The 20,618-nt window shown below is 41.4% G+C and overlaps 2 protein-coding genes across 5 annotated transcripts in view; one reads left to right on the top strand and one right to left on the bottom strand.

Moving 5' to 3' along the window:
• The window catches only part of ADIPOR2 (adiponectin receptor 2), a 117,873-nt gene extending 101,975 nt beyond the window's left edge, over positions 1-15,898 (top strand). For all 4 annotated transcript variants that reach the window (XM_014854153.3, XM_014854154.3, XM_070493971.1 and 1 more), the window contains exons 3-8: positions 612-731; positions 4,905-5,076; positions 7,933-8,119; positions 8,598-8,785; positions 11,015-11,208; positions 13,006-15,898. In XM_014854153.3, the coding sequence (XP_014709639.1) occupies positions 612-731; positions 4,905-5,076; positions 7,933-8,119; positions 8,598-8,785; positions 11,015-11,208; positions 13,006-13,134 (990 nt within the window). In that variant the 3' untranslated portion in view covers positions 13,135-15,898. The remainder of the gene's footprint in view (positions 1-611; positions 732-4,904; positions 5,077-7,932; positions 8,120-8,597; positions 8,786-11,014; positions 11,209-13,005) is intronic.
• Positions 15,899-16,972: 1,074 nt separating this feature from the next.
• CACNA2D4 (calcium voltage-gated channel auxiliary subunit alpha2delta 4) overlaps positions 16,973-20,618 on the bottom strand; it is a 108,306-nt gene continuing 104,660 nt past the window's right edge. The window contains exon 38 of the mRNA XM_014854156.3: positions 16,973-20,147. Within this exon, the coding sequence (XP_014709642.1) occupies positions 20,043-20,147 (105 nt within the window). The 3' untranslated portion in view covers positions 16,973-20,042. The remainder of the gene's footprint in view (positions 20,148-20,618) is intronic.

Genomic DNA, 20,618 nt, shown 5'->3' with positions numbered 1-20,618 from the left:
CAGACATACACCACTCATCACCCATGCTGTGGTGGTGACCCACATGCGAAATAGAGAAAGATTAGCACAGATGTTGGCTTGGGGCTAATCTTCTTCAAGCAAAAAAAAAAGAGAAGGATTAGCAACAGATGTTCGCTCAGGGCAAATTTTCCTCAGGAAAAAAAAAGAAAGAATTTAGTAAGTATTCTTTGCTCCTTTCCTTCTTTTCCCCTAGAGCACTTCCCACATTGTATTATGAGTGATTATTTTATATGTACCAGGTGGGGATCTTGGAGATTATCTCCTTAGTAATTTCACACCTTTATATATATAATATTATGTGGTCTGTGAATATGATTCTTAAAACAAGACACAAACCATTCAGGCCACCCCAGGAATTTGCTACTGAAACAAACATAGGAGTACTGTTGTAGCTCATTTGTCTGTCAGAGAAGAATTAAGTAACTTTTCTTTATTTTTAATACTCATAATTCTATAATAAACTGACTTTACTTATCAGAGGCCTTGTTTTGACCTTAGAGAATTTCATTATAATTCTTGCAGGAAAGTGTATGATTGTTTGATTTGACTCCTGGTCTCTGTTGTTGACTCTTTCTGTGATTGCCTTACAGAGCTCTGAGGAACATGAGTGCAATGGTGAAGCTTCTCAGGAAGATGAAGGTTTTATGGGCATGTCCCCTCTCTTACAAGCCCATCATGCTATGGAAAGAATGGAAGAGTTTGTTTGTAAGGTAAGAAGGCACTTTCTTGTCATTTCCATGCTATATATTTAACCCTTCCCAAACAGAAACCTTTAAGGAGAGTGGTAGTACTGTAACCTTTGGTTTGCTTTGTGGGTGGATAATTTGTGGCAAAATGGAGACAGAGCAATCTCATGACTTTAACCCTCTTCAAAACACATTCATTTGCCTGCAGCAGCTGTGATAAAATTTTGATAAAACTAGAATATCCAGCTGGGAAACAAGTCTTTCTTGATCTAGGTTAACAGAGTAGATGTCTTGTTGATAGTTCATATAAGACAGGATGAACAAAATTGGGGGTGGTTGGTGCCTGGAGGTACTACAGTGCCATCTCAAGCCCCTGGAATCTGTTCTGCTGTTGGTGATGGCGTACGCGCTCCTCTTTCTAAGGATTCTGTGGGTGATCACACTACTCTTCAGATAGAAATTTCCCAGTTTTCATGCACATCTAGTGTGCTAAATATCTAGTGTGCTAAACTGAAGAGTTTAGCTGGTACACTTTTTGTCTGTAAGGTTTTTCTTCCAATTCATTATCTGATTCATTAGGACCTATTGTGGGGATTTTTTTTTTCCCATCTCCCTAAAATGCTAAGGGTTGTTTTCTTAGAGAAAGTAGTCAGGTGGAGCCAGCCTGGTGGCACACTGGTTAAGTTCACGCACTCCGCTTCAGCAGCCTTGAGTTTGCGGGTTTGCATCCCGGGTGCAGACCTACACACCTATCATCAAGCCATGCTGTGGTAGCATCCCTGTACAAAGTAAAGGAAGATTGGCACAGATGTTAGCTCAGTGACAGTCTTCCTCAAGCAAAAAGAGGAAGATTGGTAACAGATGTTAGCTCAGAGCCAGTCTTCCTCACCAAAATAAAAAGTAAGAAATAAAAGAGAATAGTCAGGGACACTGGCAAATTTATTGTCACTTGATTAATCTGATCAGTAGGGGTCCTGGCAAGTATGATCTAAAGTCACCATAAGTCAATCTGTCTATGTGTGTATGTGTATATAAATTCATTTGTTAAACATTTCTGGAGAACACTTGATCATTTAGAGAGAAATTTTTGTGACTCTTAGTTTTGTCATGGGTTTTATGAAACCAAGACTTTTTATGCATATGGTTTTAGATCCTGAAAACTAAATTTAGGTTTTCCTACATTCACAGTGACACTAGAAATAACTGGGGCAAGCTGACTTAGAATATTATACTTTGGACCAGAGGCTGAGAAGAGAACATTGTAATCTGAATATAGACATCGCTTCTGAGATAAAAGGACGGGTGAGGAGTGGTGGAGGAGAGGTATAAACATCTGTGGGTCTACTTAGAGCCCAGGAAACTTTTTAGTGTTTGAAAGTTGGTGAAGAAAAAGCCAAGCAAAACAATAGATCCATTCTAGTGATCACTGTTCCAGGAGAATTAGCATAAAGGGATACATCAAATTTGATGTTAGATCTCTCAAAAGTTGAATATTTAGTGTCTGGGCCATTAGGGATTTTTAATATTTATAGATCAATGGGGTACTGTAGCTAATTTAACTGCCTTTTTGTTCTCCTTTAATGAAAGTAAAAAATAAAGCAAATGAGACTTTCAATTTAATGGCTAATGGCAGAGTAAATGGGGCATTTGTTTGCTCCAAACTGATTTACTGAAGAAAAAAGAGTGGGCAAAAAAACTATTACCATTCCCTTATCATCCCCTAGCAATTTGTCTGAGAGCAAAGTGAAGAGGCTTCCTTGTTACAATGTGTTCTCCAGGGTTGTCCCACCCTGGTATGGCAGTGCAACTGACCATAATTGAAAACTGGCTATATCTAGTGACGCGAGGATTCGTTTTCTTGGATTGGTAGCAAGTAAACAGAGACAGTTTAAAAAGAAGTGTCCTGTGACCTTGCTGGTGTACTTTCCCTTTTGGAAAAGCTTTTCTTATGGGAATAGGGGAAATAAAATTACTTAGTCTTTATAGAGTATACAGATTTGATCTTGGTCTCTCTTTTTTTCTAGCCTATAATTGTTGTTGTTTTACCAGCATAGCCAGGCTCGTGTGGGAATGGGAGGTGTACTGTGGGTAGTTTTTTTTTTTTAATTATGTTTTGTGTATTGTATGGTCTAATACAAACCTAACGGGTCAGTGACAAGGTGTTTGATTTAGGCAGTGTCTTTATCTTTGGCCAAGCTGTGCTCCTCTTCTTTTTTCCCAGGGGGTTTGCATTGGCATTTGGCTTGACTCTAAGTTGAGAATGAGAATGCAGTGTCTCTTGAACATAACACTAATTGCAGTATAATTATGAAAGTACAACTCCTTGGCTCAGTTTTTAGACTAGTAGAATGTTTGTTTAAAAACAATGGGGAAAAATCACTCTGACATTATATGCATATATAACTAATAAGAAATTCCACATATTCTTTCTGACTATAAAAAGGGAGCACTTAACTGTTTTGGCTGTGTGTGGTAACACAGTGGCACTTTTGATATGGTCATGGTGGAGCTGTTGGTACATTGTGAACTACCTTGAGGATGTAAGGATTAATTTCTGTCTTCCTCTCCCTTTAGAAAATAAAGTTCTCCCAAAGTAAAACAGAGTGGTAGCATCTTATAAGGCTAATCCCAACAATAACTATCTTTTCCCAAGTTGAAATTAGAAGAAATTCATTATCTTGGTGTGTCTCTCTTTCTCTCCAGAAAGTCCTATGGAAGATCTCAAACAGCTGCTTTTACAAGTGGTAGTACTATTATCAATAGACATTAAAAATCTAGATTAACTGTTTGGTATTATTTTATTGTATTGTATGTTGGGAACAAGCATGGAATGGCCAGATTAGCACCAGTAACCACAGGTCTCAAGTTTTGAGTTGAAAGGTTGTGAGAGGAAGGGGGCAGGGCAGAGAGTGAGTTAGTTTTAATAGAGTATTAAGAGGGCCACTTCTGCTCTTAAATTGTTAGTCCCCACTTCCTTTGGAGTTACACAGAGGATCAGTTATTTTACAAATGTCAATAAGGAAGGATTAAGGAGAGCAGAAAACAGGAAAGTGTTGTGGAGCAAAAGGAATGGGCATAGTAACTGGCAAATAAGTGACAGTCTTTCTGCATAGTAGACAGAGAGCCAAGCCTTGTTGTTTGTCACAAGATCCCGGGGGGGTAGGGGTGGGATCGTTGTCTGAAGCTGAAGCCTGTAGGTAGACCATGTTCCTGGCATTTTTCCTTACATCTTTCTAGCTAGCAGAAGCAAGTTAGTTTAGGATTAAGTGATCCTGTGATGTGAGCTCTCTGGGTTGAGAGGCGTAAAAGAACAGAGTGCAGAGGTTGACAGACTTTTTAAGGAGGAAATACCAAACTCCTGCTCCCTTTTCTTTTAGGGTCTGATGGGGAAGGGAAGAAAAAGGGGAGAAAGGGAGGATGAAGGGACTGGGAAGGCAGTTAAGGCTGAGCTGCTTTGCCATCTCTCCAGCATGAGGAGGGTGGATTAGTCATTAACTCTCAGACAGATAATAGCCTCTGGGGATGGTCAGGGTGGGTGCTAGGATTTGCTGACTTACTTATGAAGTGCTTTGGGTCATTTCATTTGATTCTCATAGCTTCCTTATGAAACAGTCAAAGCACTGTTATCCTCATTTTATGAGTGAGAAAACTGAGGCTTGGCAGTTTTGTGACTAATTAAAGCTTATTCAACTAGTTAATGGTAGAGATCCAAGATTTCTGACTCCTATGCTCTTTCTTTTCTACTTCGTCATATTTGCTGTAGTAAGAAGAGAAGGGAGAGGGAGAGATTTTAGCAGAAGGCGTTAAAGTGTGATTCTGTATGCTTTTTACACCAACAGGAATATTAAGTATAAAAATGATCATATTTAATATCACAGGGCTTTTCAGAGAGAAAGTCTGTTGTGGAGGATGAAGGAGGGGAATCTGTATGGGTGGGACTTTGGACCGCTCATCCTACCTTTAGCCAGACTAAAACAAAGCTTGAAACCACTCTTTTAGGGCATGTTCTTTAAGTTCATTTACTCTTTCCTTTTCCTGAGAAATGTCCCCATTTAAAAAAAACTTAGAATATAGGACATTATACATTTTGAATGTATTTTTCTTTCTAAAAATAAGTTATTTTTATCATTGTAAGACACTGTGGTAAGAGAGTTGTATGAGGCCAGTCTTGGTAAATTGACATTCTTCTTCTTCCAGGTTTGGGAAGGTCGATGGCGAGTAATCCCTCATGATGTACTACCAGACTGGCTCAAGGATAACGACTTCCTTTTACATGGACACCGGCCCCCTATGCCTTCTTTCCGGGCCTGTTTTAAGAGCATTTTCAGAATACACACAGAGACAGGCAACATCTGGACCCATCTCTTAGGTGTGTAATATCAATGGTGTAATGAATTGGTGATTCACTTTATTCCCTTTTTTCATGTATTTGAGAGTAAGAGCAGAACTTAAAAAATGTATTTGGGATTTGATATTTTGTTCTCTTGATTTCTAATGATGCAATTTCGCACTGGTTTACTCTGTGATTATCCTAGCTTGCACTATGATTCTATTACAGCTAAGTCATATTTTTCTCTACTAGATTTTCAGTGTCCTTGAACTAGGCTAAAGAAAAGATGCCATATAAAATGTGGTATAATATTTAAATGAGTACTGAGAGGATGGTCGTTATTTAGTAGGAGTAAGCTGGTTTTTCAGTCATTACTTAGAATATCTACAATTAAATTTTGATTTAGCTTGAAGTAGAATGCGATCTATAATATAATTTTCCATCACGATTGTATATCAAAGAAAGAATACACTGAGGGGAAGAATAGTCTTCTCAACAAATGATATTGGGGAAAACTAACTACATGTAAAAAACTGAAGTTGGACCCCTACCTCACACCATATACAAAAATTAACTCAAAATGGATCAAAGCCTAAACATAAGAACTAAAACTATAAAACCATTGGGAGAAAACATAGATGTAAATCTTTGTGACTTTGGATTACATGACAGTTTCTTAGAATTAACCCCTAAAGCACAACCAACCAATGGAAAAGTAGCTAAATTGGGTTTCACCAAAATTAAAAAGTTCTGTATGTCAAAGGACATTATCAAGAAAGTGAAAAGATAACTCACAGAATGGTAGAAAATATTTCCAAATCCTATATCTGATAAGAGGCTAGTAAAGAACTCTTAGAAATAGGCAGTAAAAAGACAACCCAATTTAAAAAATGGGAAAAGTATCTGAACAGACATTTCCCTAAAGAAGATCTATAAATGGCCAATAAACACATGAAAAGATGCTCATCATTAGTCATTTTGGGAAATGCCATGAGATACCACTTCACACTCACTAGAATGGCAATAATCAAGAAAATAACAAGTCTCGGCAAGGATGTGGAAAAATTAGAACTCTCCCACATTGTTGGTAGGAATGTAAAATGGTACCCCTATGAAAAACAGCTTGACAATTCCTCAGAAAGTTAGATTTATCCGCAGTTCTGCTCCTTAGATATATATACTCAAGAGACTTGAGAACATGTTCACACAAAAACATGTATATGAATGTGTTCAGCAACATTATTCATAGTAGCTAAAAAGTAGAAACAACTCAGATATCTATTAACTGATGAATGGATAAATAAAATATGGTATATCCATACAGTGAAATATTATTTGGCCATAAAAAGGGTTGAAGTATTGATACATGCTACAACATGGTGAGCCTTGAAAATATTATGCTAAGTGGAAGAAGCCAGACACAAAAGGCCACATATTATTGTATGATCCATATACAGTAGTCTCTCCCCCTTATTCATGGTTTAAGTTTCTGTGGTTTCCGTTACCTGCTGTCAAGCATGGTCTGGAAGCAGATGATACTCCTTCTGACTATTGTCAGAAGGTCAGCCAGTAGCCTAATATCGCAATGCCTGCATCATTCACCTCATTTCTTCTTACCATGTAGGCATTTTATCATCTCACATCATCACAGGAAGAAGGATAGAGGGAGACCACATTCATGTAACTTTTATTAAAGTATACTTGTTAATAATTGTTCTATTTAATTTTTAGTTGTTGTTAATCTCTTACTGTGGCTAATTGATAAATTAAACTTTATCATAGGTATGTATGTATAGGAAAAAACACAGTATACATAGAGTTCGTACTATCCATGATTTCAGTCATCCACTGGGGTCTTGGAACTTATCGCCCATGTATAAGGGGGGACTACTGTACATGGAGTGCCCAGAATGGTAAAATCCATAAAGACAGAAAGTAGATTAGTGGTTGTTGAGGGCTAGGGGATAGTGGAGAATGGAAGGTGTCTGTAATAGGTGTAGGGCTTCTTTTGGAGGTGATGAAAATATTCTGGATTAAATAGTGGTGATGGTTACACAACATTTTGACTACACTGAATAGTTTCTGGCCTTACCCATTTGGCTTGTATTTCTTACTTTGGTTTCCACTGTGCCCCCAAGTTCCTGCCTGCTAGTATAGTGAGAGTAGAATAGAGAATCAAATCAAGTTCATTGCTGACTTCCAATTCAGGGTAAATGTTTTATTAAATGGATCAAACAGAATCACTTAGCAGATGTCTAACTTCTTAATTTCTGTGCCTTCCTTCTGTTAAGTGGCCCTTCTATAAGCAAATAAAAATATGTTATCTTACTGTGAAGAACAGTTTAAAAACCAGTTATGAAATAGCCTGAATAGGCATTTTACTGTCCTTAATTCTTGAAGTTTTGGGCCAACTGGTGAGGACCAGAGAAGCATAATGTTCCTTGACAGTTGTCGGTGGAGGAAAGCTGTACTTGTTGGCACAGTTTGGAGGTATTGGAACTCATTGCAAAAGCAAATGCAGAATGGGACCTTTGAAAGCTGGGCTTCAACATAATGTGCCAAAAACTTTATAAAGGAAATTTCTTACTAGACGTAGAGGTAGAAGTGGACTGATTTAGTCTTCTAAGGAGTAGCAGCATTGCCTGGTTTCTTTTTGGATTATACTCTTGGATAAATAAGTTATTCTGTATATCAGTTTATGAAGCTAAGGACTGTGTGATACCAGCAATGTTTGCAGTAGATGAGAATTTTGGGTAAGCTTTGGTTATTTGGCAAATTTTTCTCATGGAACTTTCAATTCAAACATCGTTCTCATTGTGAAGGATTGAAAACATAACGTATAACACTGTTTCTTCAGAAGGATGATCTCTTCTCTCCCCTGTGCTCTCTTCTTAGGTTGTGTGTTCTTCCTGTGCCTCGGGATCTTCTATATGTTTCGCCCGAACATCTCTTTTGTGGCCCCTCTGCAAGAGAAGGTGGTCTTTGGATTATTCTTCTTGGGGGCCATTCTCTGCCTTTCTTTTTCATGGCTCTTCCACACAGTCTACTGCCACTCAGAAGGGGTCTCCCGAATCTTCTCTAAGTAAGTATCGTTGAAGACCATTTTTTTTTTTTTAAGATTTTATTTTTCCTTTTTCTCCCCAAAGCCCCCCGGAACATAGTTGTGTATTTTTAGCTGTGGCTCTCTCTAGTTGTGGCATGTGGGACGCCGCCTCAGCATGGCTTGGTGAGTGGTGCCATGTCCGCGCCCAGGATCCAAACTGGTGAAACCCTGGGCCGCCGAAGCAGAGTGACAAACTTAACCACTCACCCACGGGGCCGGCCCCGTTTAAAGACCATATTTTGATCAGTGATTTAAGAGTCAGTGGGTTAGGGAAAAACATCCAGCAGAGTTGGCAGAATTCTTGATACCATCTGATGGGAACTTTCTTTAAAAATTAAAGCAAGCATCCCAGTTTGCCTCTTAGCTGTTATTGCTACCTCATGTCATGGGGGATTAATTAGAACCTATAGTGGGCAATAATTATTAACATTAAATGGATTTTTTTTCCCTATCTTAGGCTGGATTACTCTGGTATTGCTCTTCTGATTATGGGAAGTTTCGTTCCTTGGCTTTATTATTCTTTCTACTGTAACCCACAACCTTGCTTCATCTACTTGATTGTCATCTGTGTGCTGGGCATCGCAGCCATTATAGTCTCTCAGTGGGACATGTTTGCTACCCCTCAGTATCGAGGAGTAAGAGCAGGTAAGAGCACATGGATGTTTTCCGCTGGACATTCACTTATTTACCAGTCATTTATTATTAAAGGTCTGCCATTTGCCAAGCATTATGCTATGTACTTGTGATGCAAAGATGAATAAATCACAGTTCTTATTCTTGAGGGGCTTTTAATGTACTGTTGTTCATTAGTTAGCTTAAACTGTTAGAGTGGAGGGGCAGTGGTGAGCTGTATGAGCTGATGACTATTTTGGGCAGTGTAGTTTACTTGCGTTTATGGTCATACCCTGTCCGTAAGGCAGTGGCTCTGTAAACTTTGTAAAATGAACAAGATTCTTCTTACTCTCTCAGCTTGGCGTGTACTTTTTGTAGTGATTGGGTTTTGTGTTGTCATTTTTTGTTTTGTATTTTTATTTTAAAATGTGTAATCTGCTTAGGTGAATAAGACTTCATACTGGTTGTGTTCTACTACAGTGGGCACCATACATCTCTTCTGATATAGATAGAGAGGCTCTTTATTGTTAGGATAATGCCTGTTTAACTGGAGAGCCTGTGAAAAGCCAAAAGCCTCTGGGGGCCTAGGTTGAGCCTTCCTGTAGGAGTATGGTGTTAACAGAGACATGTTTTGTCTCCCACTGGACTGGCAACTCCTTGTGGCCAGGGCTGTGTCTTCAATTTTCTCTCCCCAGCAACAAACACAGTGCCTACTGAGAATGAACAAGAAGTATTAAAAGGAATATTTTTCCTTTCAACCTTGTTTTAAAAAAAGCCATTTAGTATTAAAATCTAAGCCATGGTTCATCTGCGGTTACCTAAAAGATTACAGGTTAGAATTAACTTCATGTTAATGACCACTATTATAACACTACCCTCTTCCCTTTTTAAGTGTTTATATGAGCACATGAGCAGTGGTCAGGGTTGACTTTCAGTAGTGTATTGAACTGTGGTGTTAAGCCTGCCTGAGCGCGTGAGATAAGAACATCTTTGCTGAGTAGAGCTGAACATCCTGCTATTTATACACATCAGAAGAACCAAGTTCCCGAGCCTTTGCCTTAGACAATGATAAGCAAGACCATTAGCAGCCTTTGCTTAGCATGTAGCGGAAAAGAATAAGTGAAAGCACAGGATCGTGATGATGTTTCTTTAGTGAGGAGTAGAGGTAGGCAGTAGTTTTTATTTAGGTCTGCTTGATTCCTTTCTTTTGTGAGATGAACATTGCCGTTCTCCCTTCCTCTTGTAAATGCCCATTTTATTTATGAGTATGCATACGTGCATAGATATATTGTTGCATACCAGGAGCTTATTTGGTAATGTCCAAAGCAAATAATAGGTTCCTTGTCTTTTGAGAAAGCTTACCAAATGACAGTTTGTTTTGCAAAGGTCATTCTTAACTCTTTGTGTCAAAATGCAGGAGCAGTTACTGGCTGCTGTGCTAAGTTCCTGTGGTGCTTTGGTTGACAACAGATTTCAAAGTGGTTTTAGATCAGTTACCTCCAAACTTTTTTGATCATGACATTTTCTCTTACACCCCTAAACACATGTATATACGCATAAATTCACATATATATAAATTAGAAAACTTTTACAAACTAGTTCTTAACCCTCCACTTGTGACACAGTCTGGTATTTTTTATTTTACTCTAGTTCATTAAAAAAAAAATGCTGATCCAGACTCACTTCGTTGATCTTATAACCTAGGTGATATCCAGAAGTTTGAAAACCACTGCTGTAGATGATTCTGAAGGCAGTAGGGTTGTGGTGTCGTGATTCTGATAGACTTCTGTACCTGATTGGTACTTTTGGAAGCTTGTCTCTCTCATTCCACCCCACTCCCACCCTAGGAATGTCTGTTGCTTCAGAGGGAAGATAAAATATGTAAAATTACTCTGTATCGTAATCTGTATATTGAGGCAGCATGTAGGGACGTTTAAACAAACTCCTAAGGCTGCCTATTCCTAAAACGCTTAGCAACATAATTCTAAGTCCTTCGAGGACTACTGACTTGTTAAGCTAAGCCTCTCTCAGCAGGAGAATCCTTGTGATTATAAATAGCTCCATCTTTTAGAACATAGCTGTGCTTTCTTGTGTAGCAGTATCCCAGAGTTTGAAGAACCTTCTTTTTCCTTTCAAACAAGAAGCTAATGTTTCATCTTATTTTAATGATTCAGTTTACAGAATTACCAGTACTGTGCTGTAATAGTGAATTCTTCCTTATTTCTCATGCATTTTTACTTAATCTTTTCTTGTGATTCATAGGAGTGTTTTTGGGCCTAGGCCTGAGTGGAATCATTCCTACTTTGCACTATGTCATCTCGGAGGGATTCCTGAAGGCTGCTACCATAGGACAGATCGGCTGGTTGATGCTGATGGCCAGCCTCTATATCACGGGAGCTGCCCTGTATGCTGCCCGCATCCCTGAGCGCTTCTTTCCTGGCAAGTGTGACATCTGGGTAAGTATGATCAGGAGTAGTTAATGTGGATACATATATGCCTGTTAGAGGGTTACTGGCAGACTGGGAAGTGAAATAATTGAAAAAGTTTTAGACTCAAAATTGAGAGAGCTGTACTCTAGTCCTAACTCTCCTTCATTAGTTCTGTTTCTCTGGACAATCAGCACAATAATAACTAGTATTTATTGAGCGCTTACTAGGTGCCCGGTGCAGTACTGAGTGAACACTTCACACAGATTACCTTATTTAATGCATTGGCCCTAGGAGGTGTAACACCTGTTATTAAGGTTTCATTTTACAGATTAGGAAATGAGGCTTAGAGAGATTAGGTAACTTGTCTAACGTGCCTGGCTGTTAAGTAGTAGGAGTGGAATTTGCATCAAGCTTGGCTGATATCAAGAGTCTGTGCTCCTGTATGCTGCACTGTACAGGCAAGGCATCTAGTCATGCTTTGTCTCGGTTTCCTCGTTTATGAAATTAGGGTAATAGACCAGATTTTTACCAGAGTCCTTTTTCATATCAAAATTCAGTGATTTGTAATGAGAAATTGAGTACTTCTGGTTGGACGAGGACGTAGAGATAACTGGATTGTGATTAATGGTAAGAGAAGGGGAAAAGAAAATATAAGGGGACCGGTAGATGAAAATTTGATAACTGAAGATGGCCTGAAACATTTTTAATAGTACACTGTTGGAGTGTGGTTTGAAGTGAAGTGTGACCTTTACAATTCTGTTCCTTAGCCTGTTGCTGATTATTGTAGACTAAGCTGATTATGTAGTCCCTTTAAAGTTTAGTTTAGCTATCTGTAACATGAAGATATTGCAAATTTAGGCAATCTTTTGAGCTTCAGATTGACTAATTTATCTTTCTGAGATTGCCTCATCATAATTTTGACATTGATGTGGAGAGCTTTTTACCTTTCCCCCCTTTTTGGGAGAATGAATCCCCTTTGGTTTCCTAGGAAACATCTTTTGGGACATGATTTTCAGATCCTCCTTGTTTACATTTCTAAAATCAGTGTCTTTCCCTTGATAAATGCTGTTTTGCCACTGTACTTGTTCATTTTGAAACTATAATGAGAGAAAAGTGTAATTTTTGAAAATGATGTTTGGTGCACTGAGCAATTGGTAACCCCTTTTAAGATACGAACTAGCAATCAACAGAACAGATTAAATCAGAAATAATAACACATGCCTGTAGACCAGCTTCTGACTTGAGAAGGAAGTGAAAAAAGCCCTGCTTTCCTAGTCTTTTGATAGAGTATGTTGTTCATGTAATTCCAGAGTCTTAGAGCTGAAGGAAACTCTAGCCCCCATGTTTTAACCTTCCACCCAATCCTGGAAATCCCTTCAGTGTTTCTAACAGAGAGCAACATTTAAATGACCATAGCTTTAGTGCTTTAGTCCACATCAAAAACGACCATCAGCAATGAGGAAAGGCAGCCCTATGTCTAACCATGGCCCACTGCTAGGCATCAGGGAATCCGTGGGGCTTTTGTGGTCTGTCGGCAAGAGAGTCTGTGTATGTCATTTGCCCCTGGGTTCACCAGATACTCCAGCACATTTCCAGGTTAAGAACTTACTGGCAGCACCTTGATTTCTTTGGGGGCAGCCAACCTTGCATTCAGCAGAATGTGATATGCCTAATAGATGTTCCCAGATCTGTGGACGCCTCAAATTTGAACTCTGTCACATCCATTCCCTGCCTCTGCTCAGCATAAACGATCTTAAGAATCTTTAGTGTTCTTTTAATAATGTATGGCTTTCTCTACCCCTCTCCCTTTTTCTTTGCCTCCAGTTTCACTCTCATCAGCTGTTTCACATCTTTGTGGTTGCTGGCGCTTTCGTTCACTTCCATGGTGTCTCAAACCTCCAGGAGTTCCGTTTCATGATTGGCGGAGGCTGCAGTGAAGAGGATGCACTGTGATACCTACTCGTAGCCAGGGACTGTGTGACCCTGAACCAGGGCCGGCAGCGCCTGCTGGCCTCCCTTACTGGCCATTGATGTCAGTGCCAGAGGAGCCCCAAAACTTTGACAGCCTCATGGGCTTTGTGACGCCCCAGGGGCTCCACGTGGTACACAACTGAGAAGAGAAAAACAAAAATAAATCATACCTCAAAGGATGGAGTGCATCAATTTGGAGAAAAGGAGAAATGGCCCAAACCCTGACTTATTCTTGGGATCTACCAATTGAGAACTCTGTAAGACCCTTGGCAAACTGGCTTCTGATCCGTATCATATTTCTTTGTAGAAGATGGGGAAACAGTTTACAGGCAGTTTGTTCTTCTCCCTTTCTCTCTCCTTAAAACAATAATACAAACCAATTTAGGTGAACATTTATATCCTATTAAGAGGTGGGAGTGTGATTTTAGATGCTCTTTTGGGAGAACAAAGAAATTAATGTAAATAAGATTTCTAATTTACTGTTTAAATAAGAATTTATATAAATGTTTAAAATATAGGGGTAGGGGAGGGAGGGAGAATTTTTGTATAGAATGAAACATGCAAGTACCACACACTGTTTCAATTTTGCACAAAGTGACTATAGGAGGATCAGGTGATAGCCCCAGAATGTATAATGCCTTGGTGCACCAAGGTGCCTTCTAAAGGCTGACATTCCTTGGACCCTGGTGGGGCAGAGAGTACAGCCCCCGCCCAGTGATCACATGGCCACTCTCATGCCCGAGAGCCTTTGGGATCCTCAGGTTGAAGGAAGTGGCGTGTGTTTTCCCAGTGGAAGCAGCACCTGAACGGCTACCAGGATATGTTAGATAAAGGCTCTAGGTAAGGGGTCATTTGAGAGACTCACTTGTTACCTGCTCTGATAGTGAACCTTTCGAAGGAGCAGAGCCACCGACTTGGGAAAGTCAGTTATGTTGCAAAGGGGTGGTGGAGACAGTAGGAGGAGCTCTGGAAATGTTAGCACATGTGCTGATCTGAGTACTTCCTGGCATCCTGTTCACAAGTTTGTTATGATTTTTATCTGATTGTAGGGATGTGAGAGTTTTCCATATCCTTCATATGGAGCTCTGGAACTTTCCCTCTGTTAGAATCACTGCCCTATGTACCCTTCTTCCTCCTGGGAATAAAGATTGATCTTTCCCTGGCATCACAGCTCTTGACATGGAGCCAGCCGCAGAAGAGATCCTGACTTGTCCAGGGGTCTCCTGAGCTCATTTCATAGGTTAGGAGAACACTTCGTTTGGATTAGGAAAGATGAGTTTCACCTCTGGTACACTGTCTTGGTAAGTCTAGGTGTGAGCAATACCTCAGCTCTCATTGGACGAGAAAGCCAGGAGAAATCTTGTAAAGCAGGGTCCAGTACCCACCATGGAGTTGTCAGCATTCCTTGAACCCCAGTTTTTAGGGATAGCGTAGTGGGAAGTTTTAAAAGGAAATTGTATGTTATTGCCAGGGAGTCTGGTAGAATCCTTAAAGCTCTATGTTTAAAGACCTGCTAGAAGTGAAAAAAAAGATTGCTCATGTCGCAGAGGTGTGCCCGTTTATGGTGTCAGGGAGAGTGGTGAGGGGGATCTGGTTGATAGAATTCCGAGCTTGGCTCATAGGTGAATCAGCAAAATAGCAGTGGATTCTTAGGCTACTTACTGTCATCTAAGACTTCAGGTGATTAAATTACATCCTGGGGATTGGGAATATTAGGATTAAACATCAAGGCCCTAAGCTTGGGAACTGACTTTCTCAAGTGGGTGTTTGAGAATATGGGACGGGTCTCCTATTTATTCGATATAGAGTTTTCTTGGTTATTTTTCTCCCTTCTCTCCCCTTCCAGTCTCAGCAAAAGCTGGGAACCAGGAAGAAAGAATCTGTCATAGAACTTGGAAAGAACTTAAGAAGATTTTGGTTCTGGATGAGGTCACTGCCCCGGGTGCTAGGTGGACCCAGCAAAAGACTCAGTGGCTGAACTACTGTAGTGCCTGACAGAGTAACGAACAGTATTACTCCCTTTGAGAAAACACAGTCAGCTGGACAGTGGCCATCTGAAAGGATGCTCACTTAGTTTCTTGGAAACAACAGCACATATCAGAAGCCAGACTTGCTCTTTGGTCATGCACTTTGGGACACAGGGTATAAGATGCAGCCCTGTAACACTACCAACAGAAGTGGCAGTCTCTGGGCCCAGTCACCACCCCACACCCAAAGGAGGAGCTGAATCTGGTTCAACATAGCACAAACCCTTAGGAAAAATGAAAATAGCAATGATGTATAATCCAGTAAAAATCTTCCTTTTTAGAGTGTGTGTGTGCGCGTGCCTGTGTGCGTGTGCCCGTTTGTGTGTGTTGTCTATGTGCAGCTCACTACCAACAGCCTCACTGTGCACTTGGTCTGACAGTGCTCGCTGAGAACTCTCACCAGGCTGGCGCCTGAACGCCTTACTCTCAGCACTCAGAGGCTTGCTTGCTCTGTGCAGATTTTTAATTTCCTTTTTTGGCCCCAGGCTGGTTAGGTGGTTAGGACCTCCACAGCTTCATTCTTTCACCATTAAATAGTGGCCTTTTTCAGTATTTCCCCCTTTCCCTTTATAAATTGCTGAAGCCACAAAGCACATTTTTGGGGATCATACAAGCTTGGGGTTCCAGAAAGGCATCTGTGTGACGGTTCCATTCACCATGAAATTTCCCTACTTGCTGTATTCTCAACTTCTAATAAAAAGAACCAAATGGAATATGAACTTTTGTTGTGTATTTTTTTACTGTCTCAGTTTACCTCCCAATAGCTTTTGGCACTTCTTACTTGAAGCTTAAGAAATTCTCAAAAACTTCCCAATCTGAAGGCACAAATCAGAGTGCTTATGCCCAATTCACTCTTCCCAACCTTCCTTATGCTTTCATCATAACTGGGACCAGGGTTAGAATGGAGGGGAGAGCTAACTCCAAAAGGCAGTTCCTAATTTACTATTAAGGTGTGTAAAAATAATAAAAATAATATAATGAACACCATATGCAAAGGGATGTGTTAAAGGACTCTTGATATCTCATATAATCATAACCACCACGCTATGAACTGATCAGTATTATTTCACTCTCATTTCATGGATGAGGAAACAAGCTTAGAAGGGCAAAATCGGACTCTTGCCAGCACTCTAAGAAGAAAATTCAGATTAAATTGCCTCATTATATTGACTTAAAGGTTTTGGGGTTTGTTAACCCTTGTATGTGATTTAAGGAAGGAGAAGAGTCCCAGTCCTTTTGCCTTAGGTAAATTTAGTTTTTCCAGGGGAATTTCCAGTATTTGGATAATACGTCCGTTCTGATTTCTCATTTTTAAGGATAGGTAGAACTTTAGGGTTTCCCTATAACTTATCCAGGTATAGACCACTGGATTGCATTCACTCAATGAAGAATAAGCTGAGACATACAAATAACCCACTGGGTTTTTTCTAGTTTTTTGCTAAAAGCTGTCTATGTGCTCCCTTTCTCAGGTGATGTCTGTGGATATTGGAAATAAATGAGGACAAGTTTGAATTTTGACTTTATAAAATGCTAGGGCTCTGGGTGCTCTAGAGAAGCCTTTGGGTGATGTTGCTTTAAAATTATTCCAGAAAAAATATCCTTGTCTCAAGCATATTTTGCTTCAGTTATAGCACATTCTGTATTTTCCTTCCCTCAGTGTGCATGGACTGTTGACCCCCACTCCCTGTGTCCTAATGTATGAAGCTTTCTGCCTTCAACTATTGGACTTGGTGAAAACAAGGTCAGTGTGGCTCTTGTAACCTCTGCTTGTGACGGCACAGAGCGGGGATCGGGGAAGCCCAGGAAGCAGGGACTCCAGCTGGGGGATGCCCACCTACCATCCCTGGGCCGCTATGCTGACCTAGAAAGAGTGAGGTTCAGAGCTCAGTTCTGCCACTTGCCAGGTGACAAAGGCCAGAAGTCATTTATTTCCCTAGCCTCTGCTTTCTCACCTGTTAAAATGGGGCTTATAAAATAGCCTTTGCATCTTTCACTGAGATGCTGTGGCTCTTACAGATCAACATTTCTCAAACTTTCCATAGTGATTGGCGTTTCTGCCAAACTCTTGCTCTAAATCCTCCCTCTTGTGGTCTGCAACCCTCTCTCCCAAATGTACTTTTCTGACTTTAAGATATGTCCACTCTCTTGCCCTCCTGAACCAAAACTTCACTTAGCATTATGCAGTGATTGTTGAAACATTTTAACCTGAAAGTACTTCTATTAAAACAAAATTATTAGGTGGATTTAGTAGTTAATATATTCCCCTGGTAGCCTTGAGTTCTTGGTTATCCAAAGGCTTGCAACATTTATAAGAAAAGGAATTTCAAGATTCTGTCTCCCAGAATCTTGTCATTTATTAAATGACCTTCATTTTAACTTTGCTTCTCTGAAATCAAGATGATGGCTCTTTAGTTTGAGCCAGGCTGCCACCTGCTGTCCTTTGGTGGTTCTGTTAAAAGTAGAAAGAGGAAGAATAGTTCTGACCTCTGAATCAAAGGAATATTCTGCTCTCCCAGGTAAAGAACAAGGTTAGTTTGTCAGAAATGGTTTTTCCTTCCATTGGTTCTGAAAGGGATTTCCAGATTTTATAGTTCACTCCTGGCCATGCAGAGGCAGAGGGATGAAACAGACACAACAAGGCTGGGAGCTGCCCCAGCACTTCCTAAGCTTGGTTTGTAAATTATGTGATCAAGCTGGTTGATAAGTTTGCCTGCAAATGTTCTCTCTGGTTGGGTGGGGAAGAGCCTTTTCAAAAGACAACACTGGATTCCTGTCCTAGAGAGACAAGCAGGCGGTGTTCAGGAGTCAGTAGTTAAGGTCAGATGCTGTTGGAGGCCAGAACATTTATCAGTGCCTCAGAAAGGCACGTGGGTGGCCATGGGCCCTTGCAGGGAGGGGCTGGAGCACCTGTTAAGAAGTGCCCTGCTGCCCTGCCTGCCAACGATGAGGTCTTTTGAGCTATGGCAGGCAGAGGGGCTGGGGAAACAGCTCCCCGCTGCTCTCTCACTCACCTGTGACCTTGCTGTTGCTCTGGCATCCAGACTCTAAGTTCTTTGTCCCTCCTCCATGAAACAAGTTCAAATGATGACAGTAGTTAATGTGTCATTAGTGCTTTCTAGATGCCAGACAGTTTCAGGCACGTTATAGGAATATCACATTCAAACCTCATAATACTCTTCCAATGATTTGGAGCCAATTTTGTAACTGTGCTTCAGTTTCCTGGTCTATAATGTGGGGTTGATAATAGTACCTACTTCAGAGGGTTGTTGTGAGGATTCAGGAAGTTAATGCCTGTTATTGACTTGGTCCGTGTAAACCTTAGCTCTTCCTAGCGTTACTGTGCTGCTTAACCTGGCAGAGTCAATCCCTTCTCTCCTCTGAGGCTCGACTTCTTCAGCTGGAAACAGTCTGTTACTGCTTCCCTCGCAGGGTTGTTGTGAGACTTAAATGGTAATGAAAGTAACATCGTATAATCGATGCTGTAAGGCGCTTTACAGATATCATAATGAGTGTGTTTTACAGAGCTGGCCTACTCTACAGAGAAGTCGGGCCATTTGCTGGTGGGAAACTTGTACTGTGAGGTGTGAAGGGCTAGACGGGTCCCTGAGGCCCTGCACACCATCCACGCTTATCATGGGGCTTGGCTGGACCTCCTCAGTGGTTAAGCTTAAAGATCTGGGGTCACCCCAGAATGTCTACACAGTTCTGCCTTCACAGTGGAGATGGCCGTCTCTCAGGAGCCAGGTCTGAGGGGGAGGGAGGAGGCAGTCCCAGGGCCTCGAGACCCTGGGGGAGGTGTGAATGTGGATAGTGAGTTCCCAGATATAGCTCTCTTTCTGGTGGACTCTGCTTTGGAAATTGGAATGTTCTCAAACGTTCCAACCCCAGGGACAAAATCAGGTGCTCGTTTTGTAGATTAGTGGCCAGAAAAGGACCACCATGCGACCTAGACCTCCCTGGGCATCTGGAACCAGCCCTCAGGAGACCCGTCACCATACCACTGTGAAGGACCGCCCTTCCCAGGGACCTCTCTGCTTGGCTGCAGCTATTCCTCCCACCGCCCCTGGACTTGCATCATCTTCCAGTGCAGCGGCTGGATGTTTCACTCTCTTGGCTTTTTCTTAGAGACATGCAAAAGTTCCTTTAACTTAGGGCTTTGCAAAGATGTTTTTAGAAGGTTTTTAATAGCAACAGTTTGCAGACATCACATACAGCCATGTTGATGTAAAAGGATTTAATACCTTTTCCTATTCTGGGTCTTTCCCATTACTATTCACTTTCTTGCCTTTTTCTCCTCACTCTCTCTCACACACACACAGTTAGATCTCTGAGCAGCAGCTAGGAAACTGAGCTGCCTCCACCATGCGTCTCACTTTGAGGAAGCTCTGTTTCAGGGGGGCACATGTTCTTGCCTTCATCTCACTTCTGCCCTTGGCCTCATTCTACTGCTCCCTCTTAGTAACTTTAAGTCCTCGGATTCAACTGAATGAACAGGTTCCTTAGAAACAGCTGACCCTTTCTTCGGCTGGGTCTGGACTTCTGGAGAATAGATGCAACTAAATTCTTCTGTCTTGGTCCAAGTTGAGCTCATGCTGGACTCCCGAAGAGGAGGTAGGAAGGATGGGAGGATGCCCATTGATACTTGGGGTGGATGGTACCAGGAACCCTGGAAGGTCTTGGGGAAGTGGTTTCTGGTTTCATCCAGCAATCTCAGGAGGCAGTGACCATTAGCCCAAGAAAGAGATGAGCATTGACCCACATGTAACCCAACTGTAGTGAGCTGAATCCCACATCAGTTGCTGACTCTTTAGAATGTCTCTGGATGGATCACCTTGTCAAAACAGGAGTCAGACTGGGTGGGTGTCACCACAGCAGCTGGGGTGGTAGCACCCAGGCACACAGAGGCAGCAGGAGCAGGGTGAATGAAGCTGAGGTGTCTGAAGTGCCGCCACAGTCCTGGGCATTCTCCTGCGAACCCAGAGCAGAGATGAGGGGCAGCATTCAAGATAAGGTAACCATCCCAGCCAGAGGAGGTAAGGAGTAGGGAGGAAGGTCTCTGGGACCAATAAGGGCCCAAACTCTGGGGAAATGGGTAAGTCCCAGAAAGTGAAGCTCTGCCACCTTTCCTCTACCCTCACCTTTTAGGGGAAAGTAGAGGCTATACACTCAGCTCAAGAGCCGGGCTCAAGCCTCTGCTTGCCCTCCATCTTGGAGTGCGTGTGAGGTCATCCTCTTAAAATGACTTCAGGAAAGCCATTGACTCTGGGAGCACTTTGATGTGAGTTACTTGTGGCAGCCATATCCAGCAACGATGATACTGGGTATAAAGCGCCCAGTTCAGGGCCTGCCGCGTGGTGGGGGCTCACCATTAGTAATATGCACATAAGGTTTCCTCCTATTTGCTCAGATCATTCAAAGTGAAGCGCAGCTGCAATGAGG

Source organism: Equus asinus, chromosome 22, assembly GCF_041296235.1.
Source record: "Equus asinus isolate D_3611 breed Donkey chromosome 22, EquAss-T2T_v2, whole genome shotgun sequence".
NCBI classification, from domain to species: Eukaryota; Metazoa; Chordata; class Mammalia; order Perissodactyla; family Equidae; genus Equus; species Equus asinus.
The sequence above is the reverse complement of the archived record's forward strand: the minus strand, read 5'-3'. Positions and strand labels throughout refer to the sequence as shown.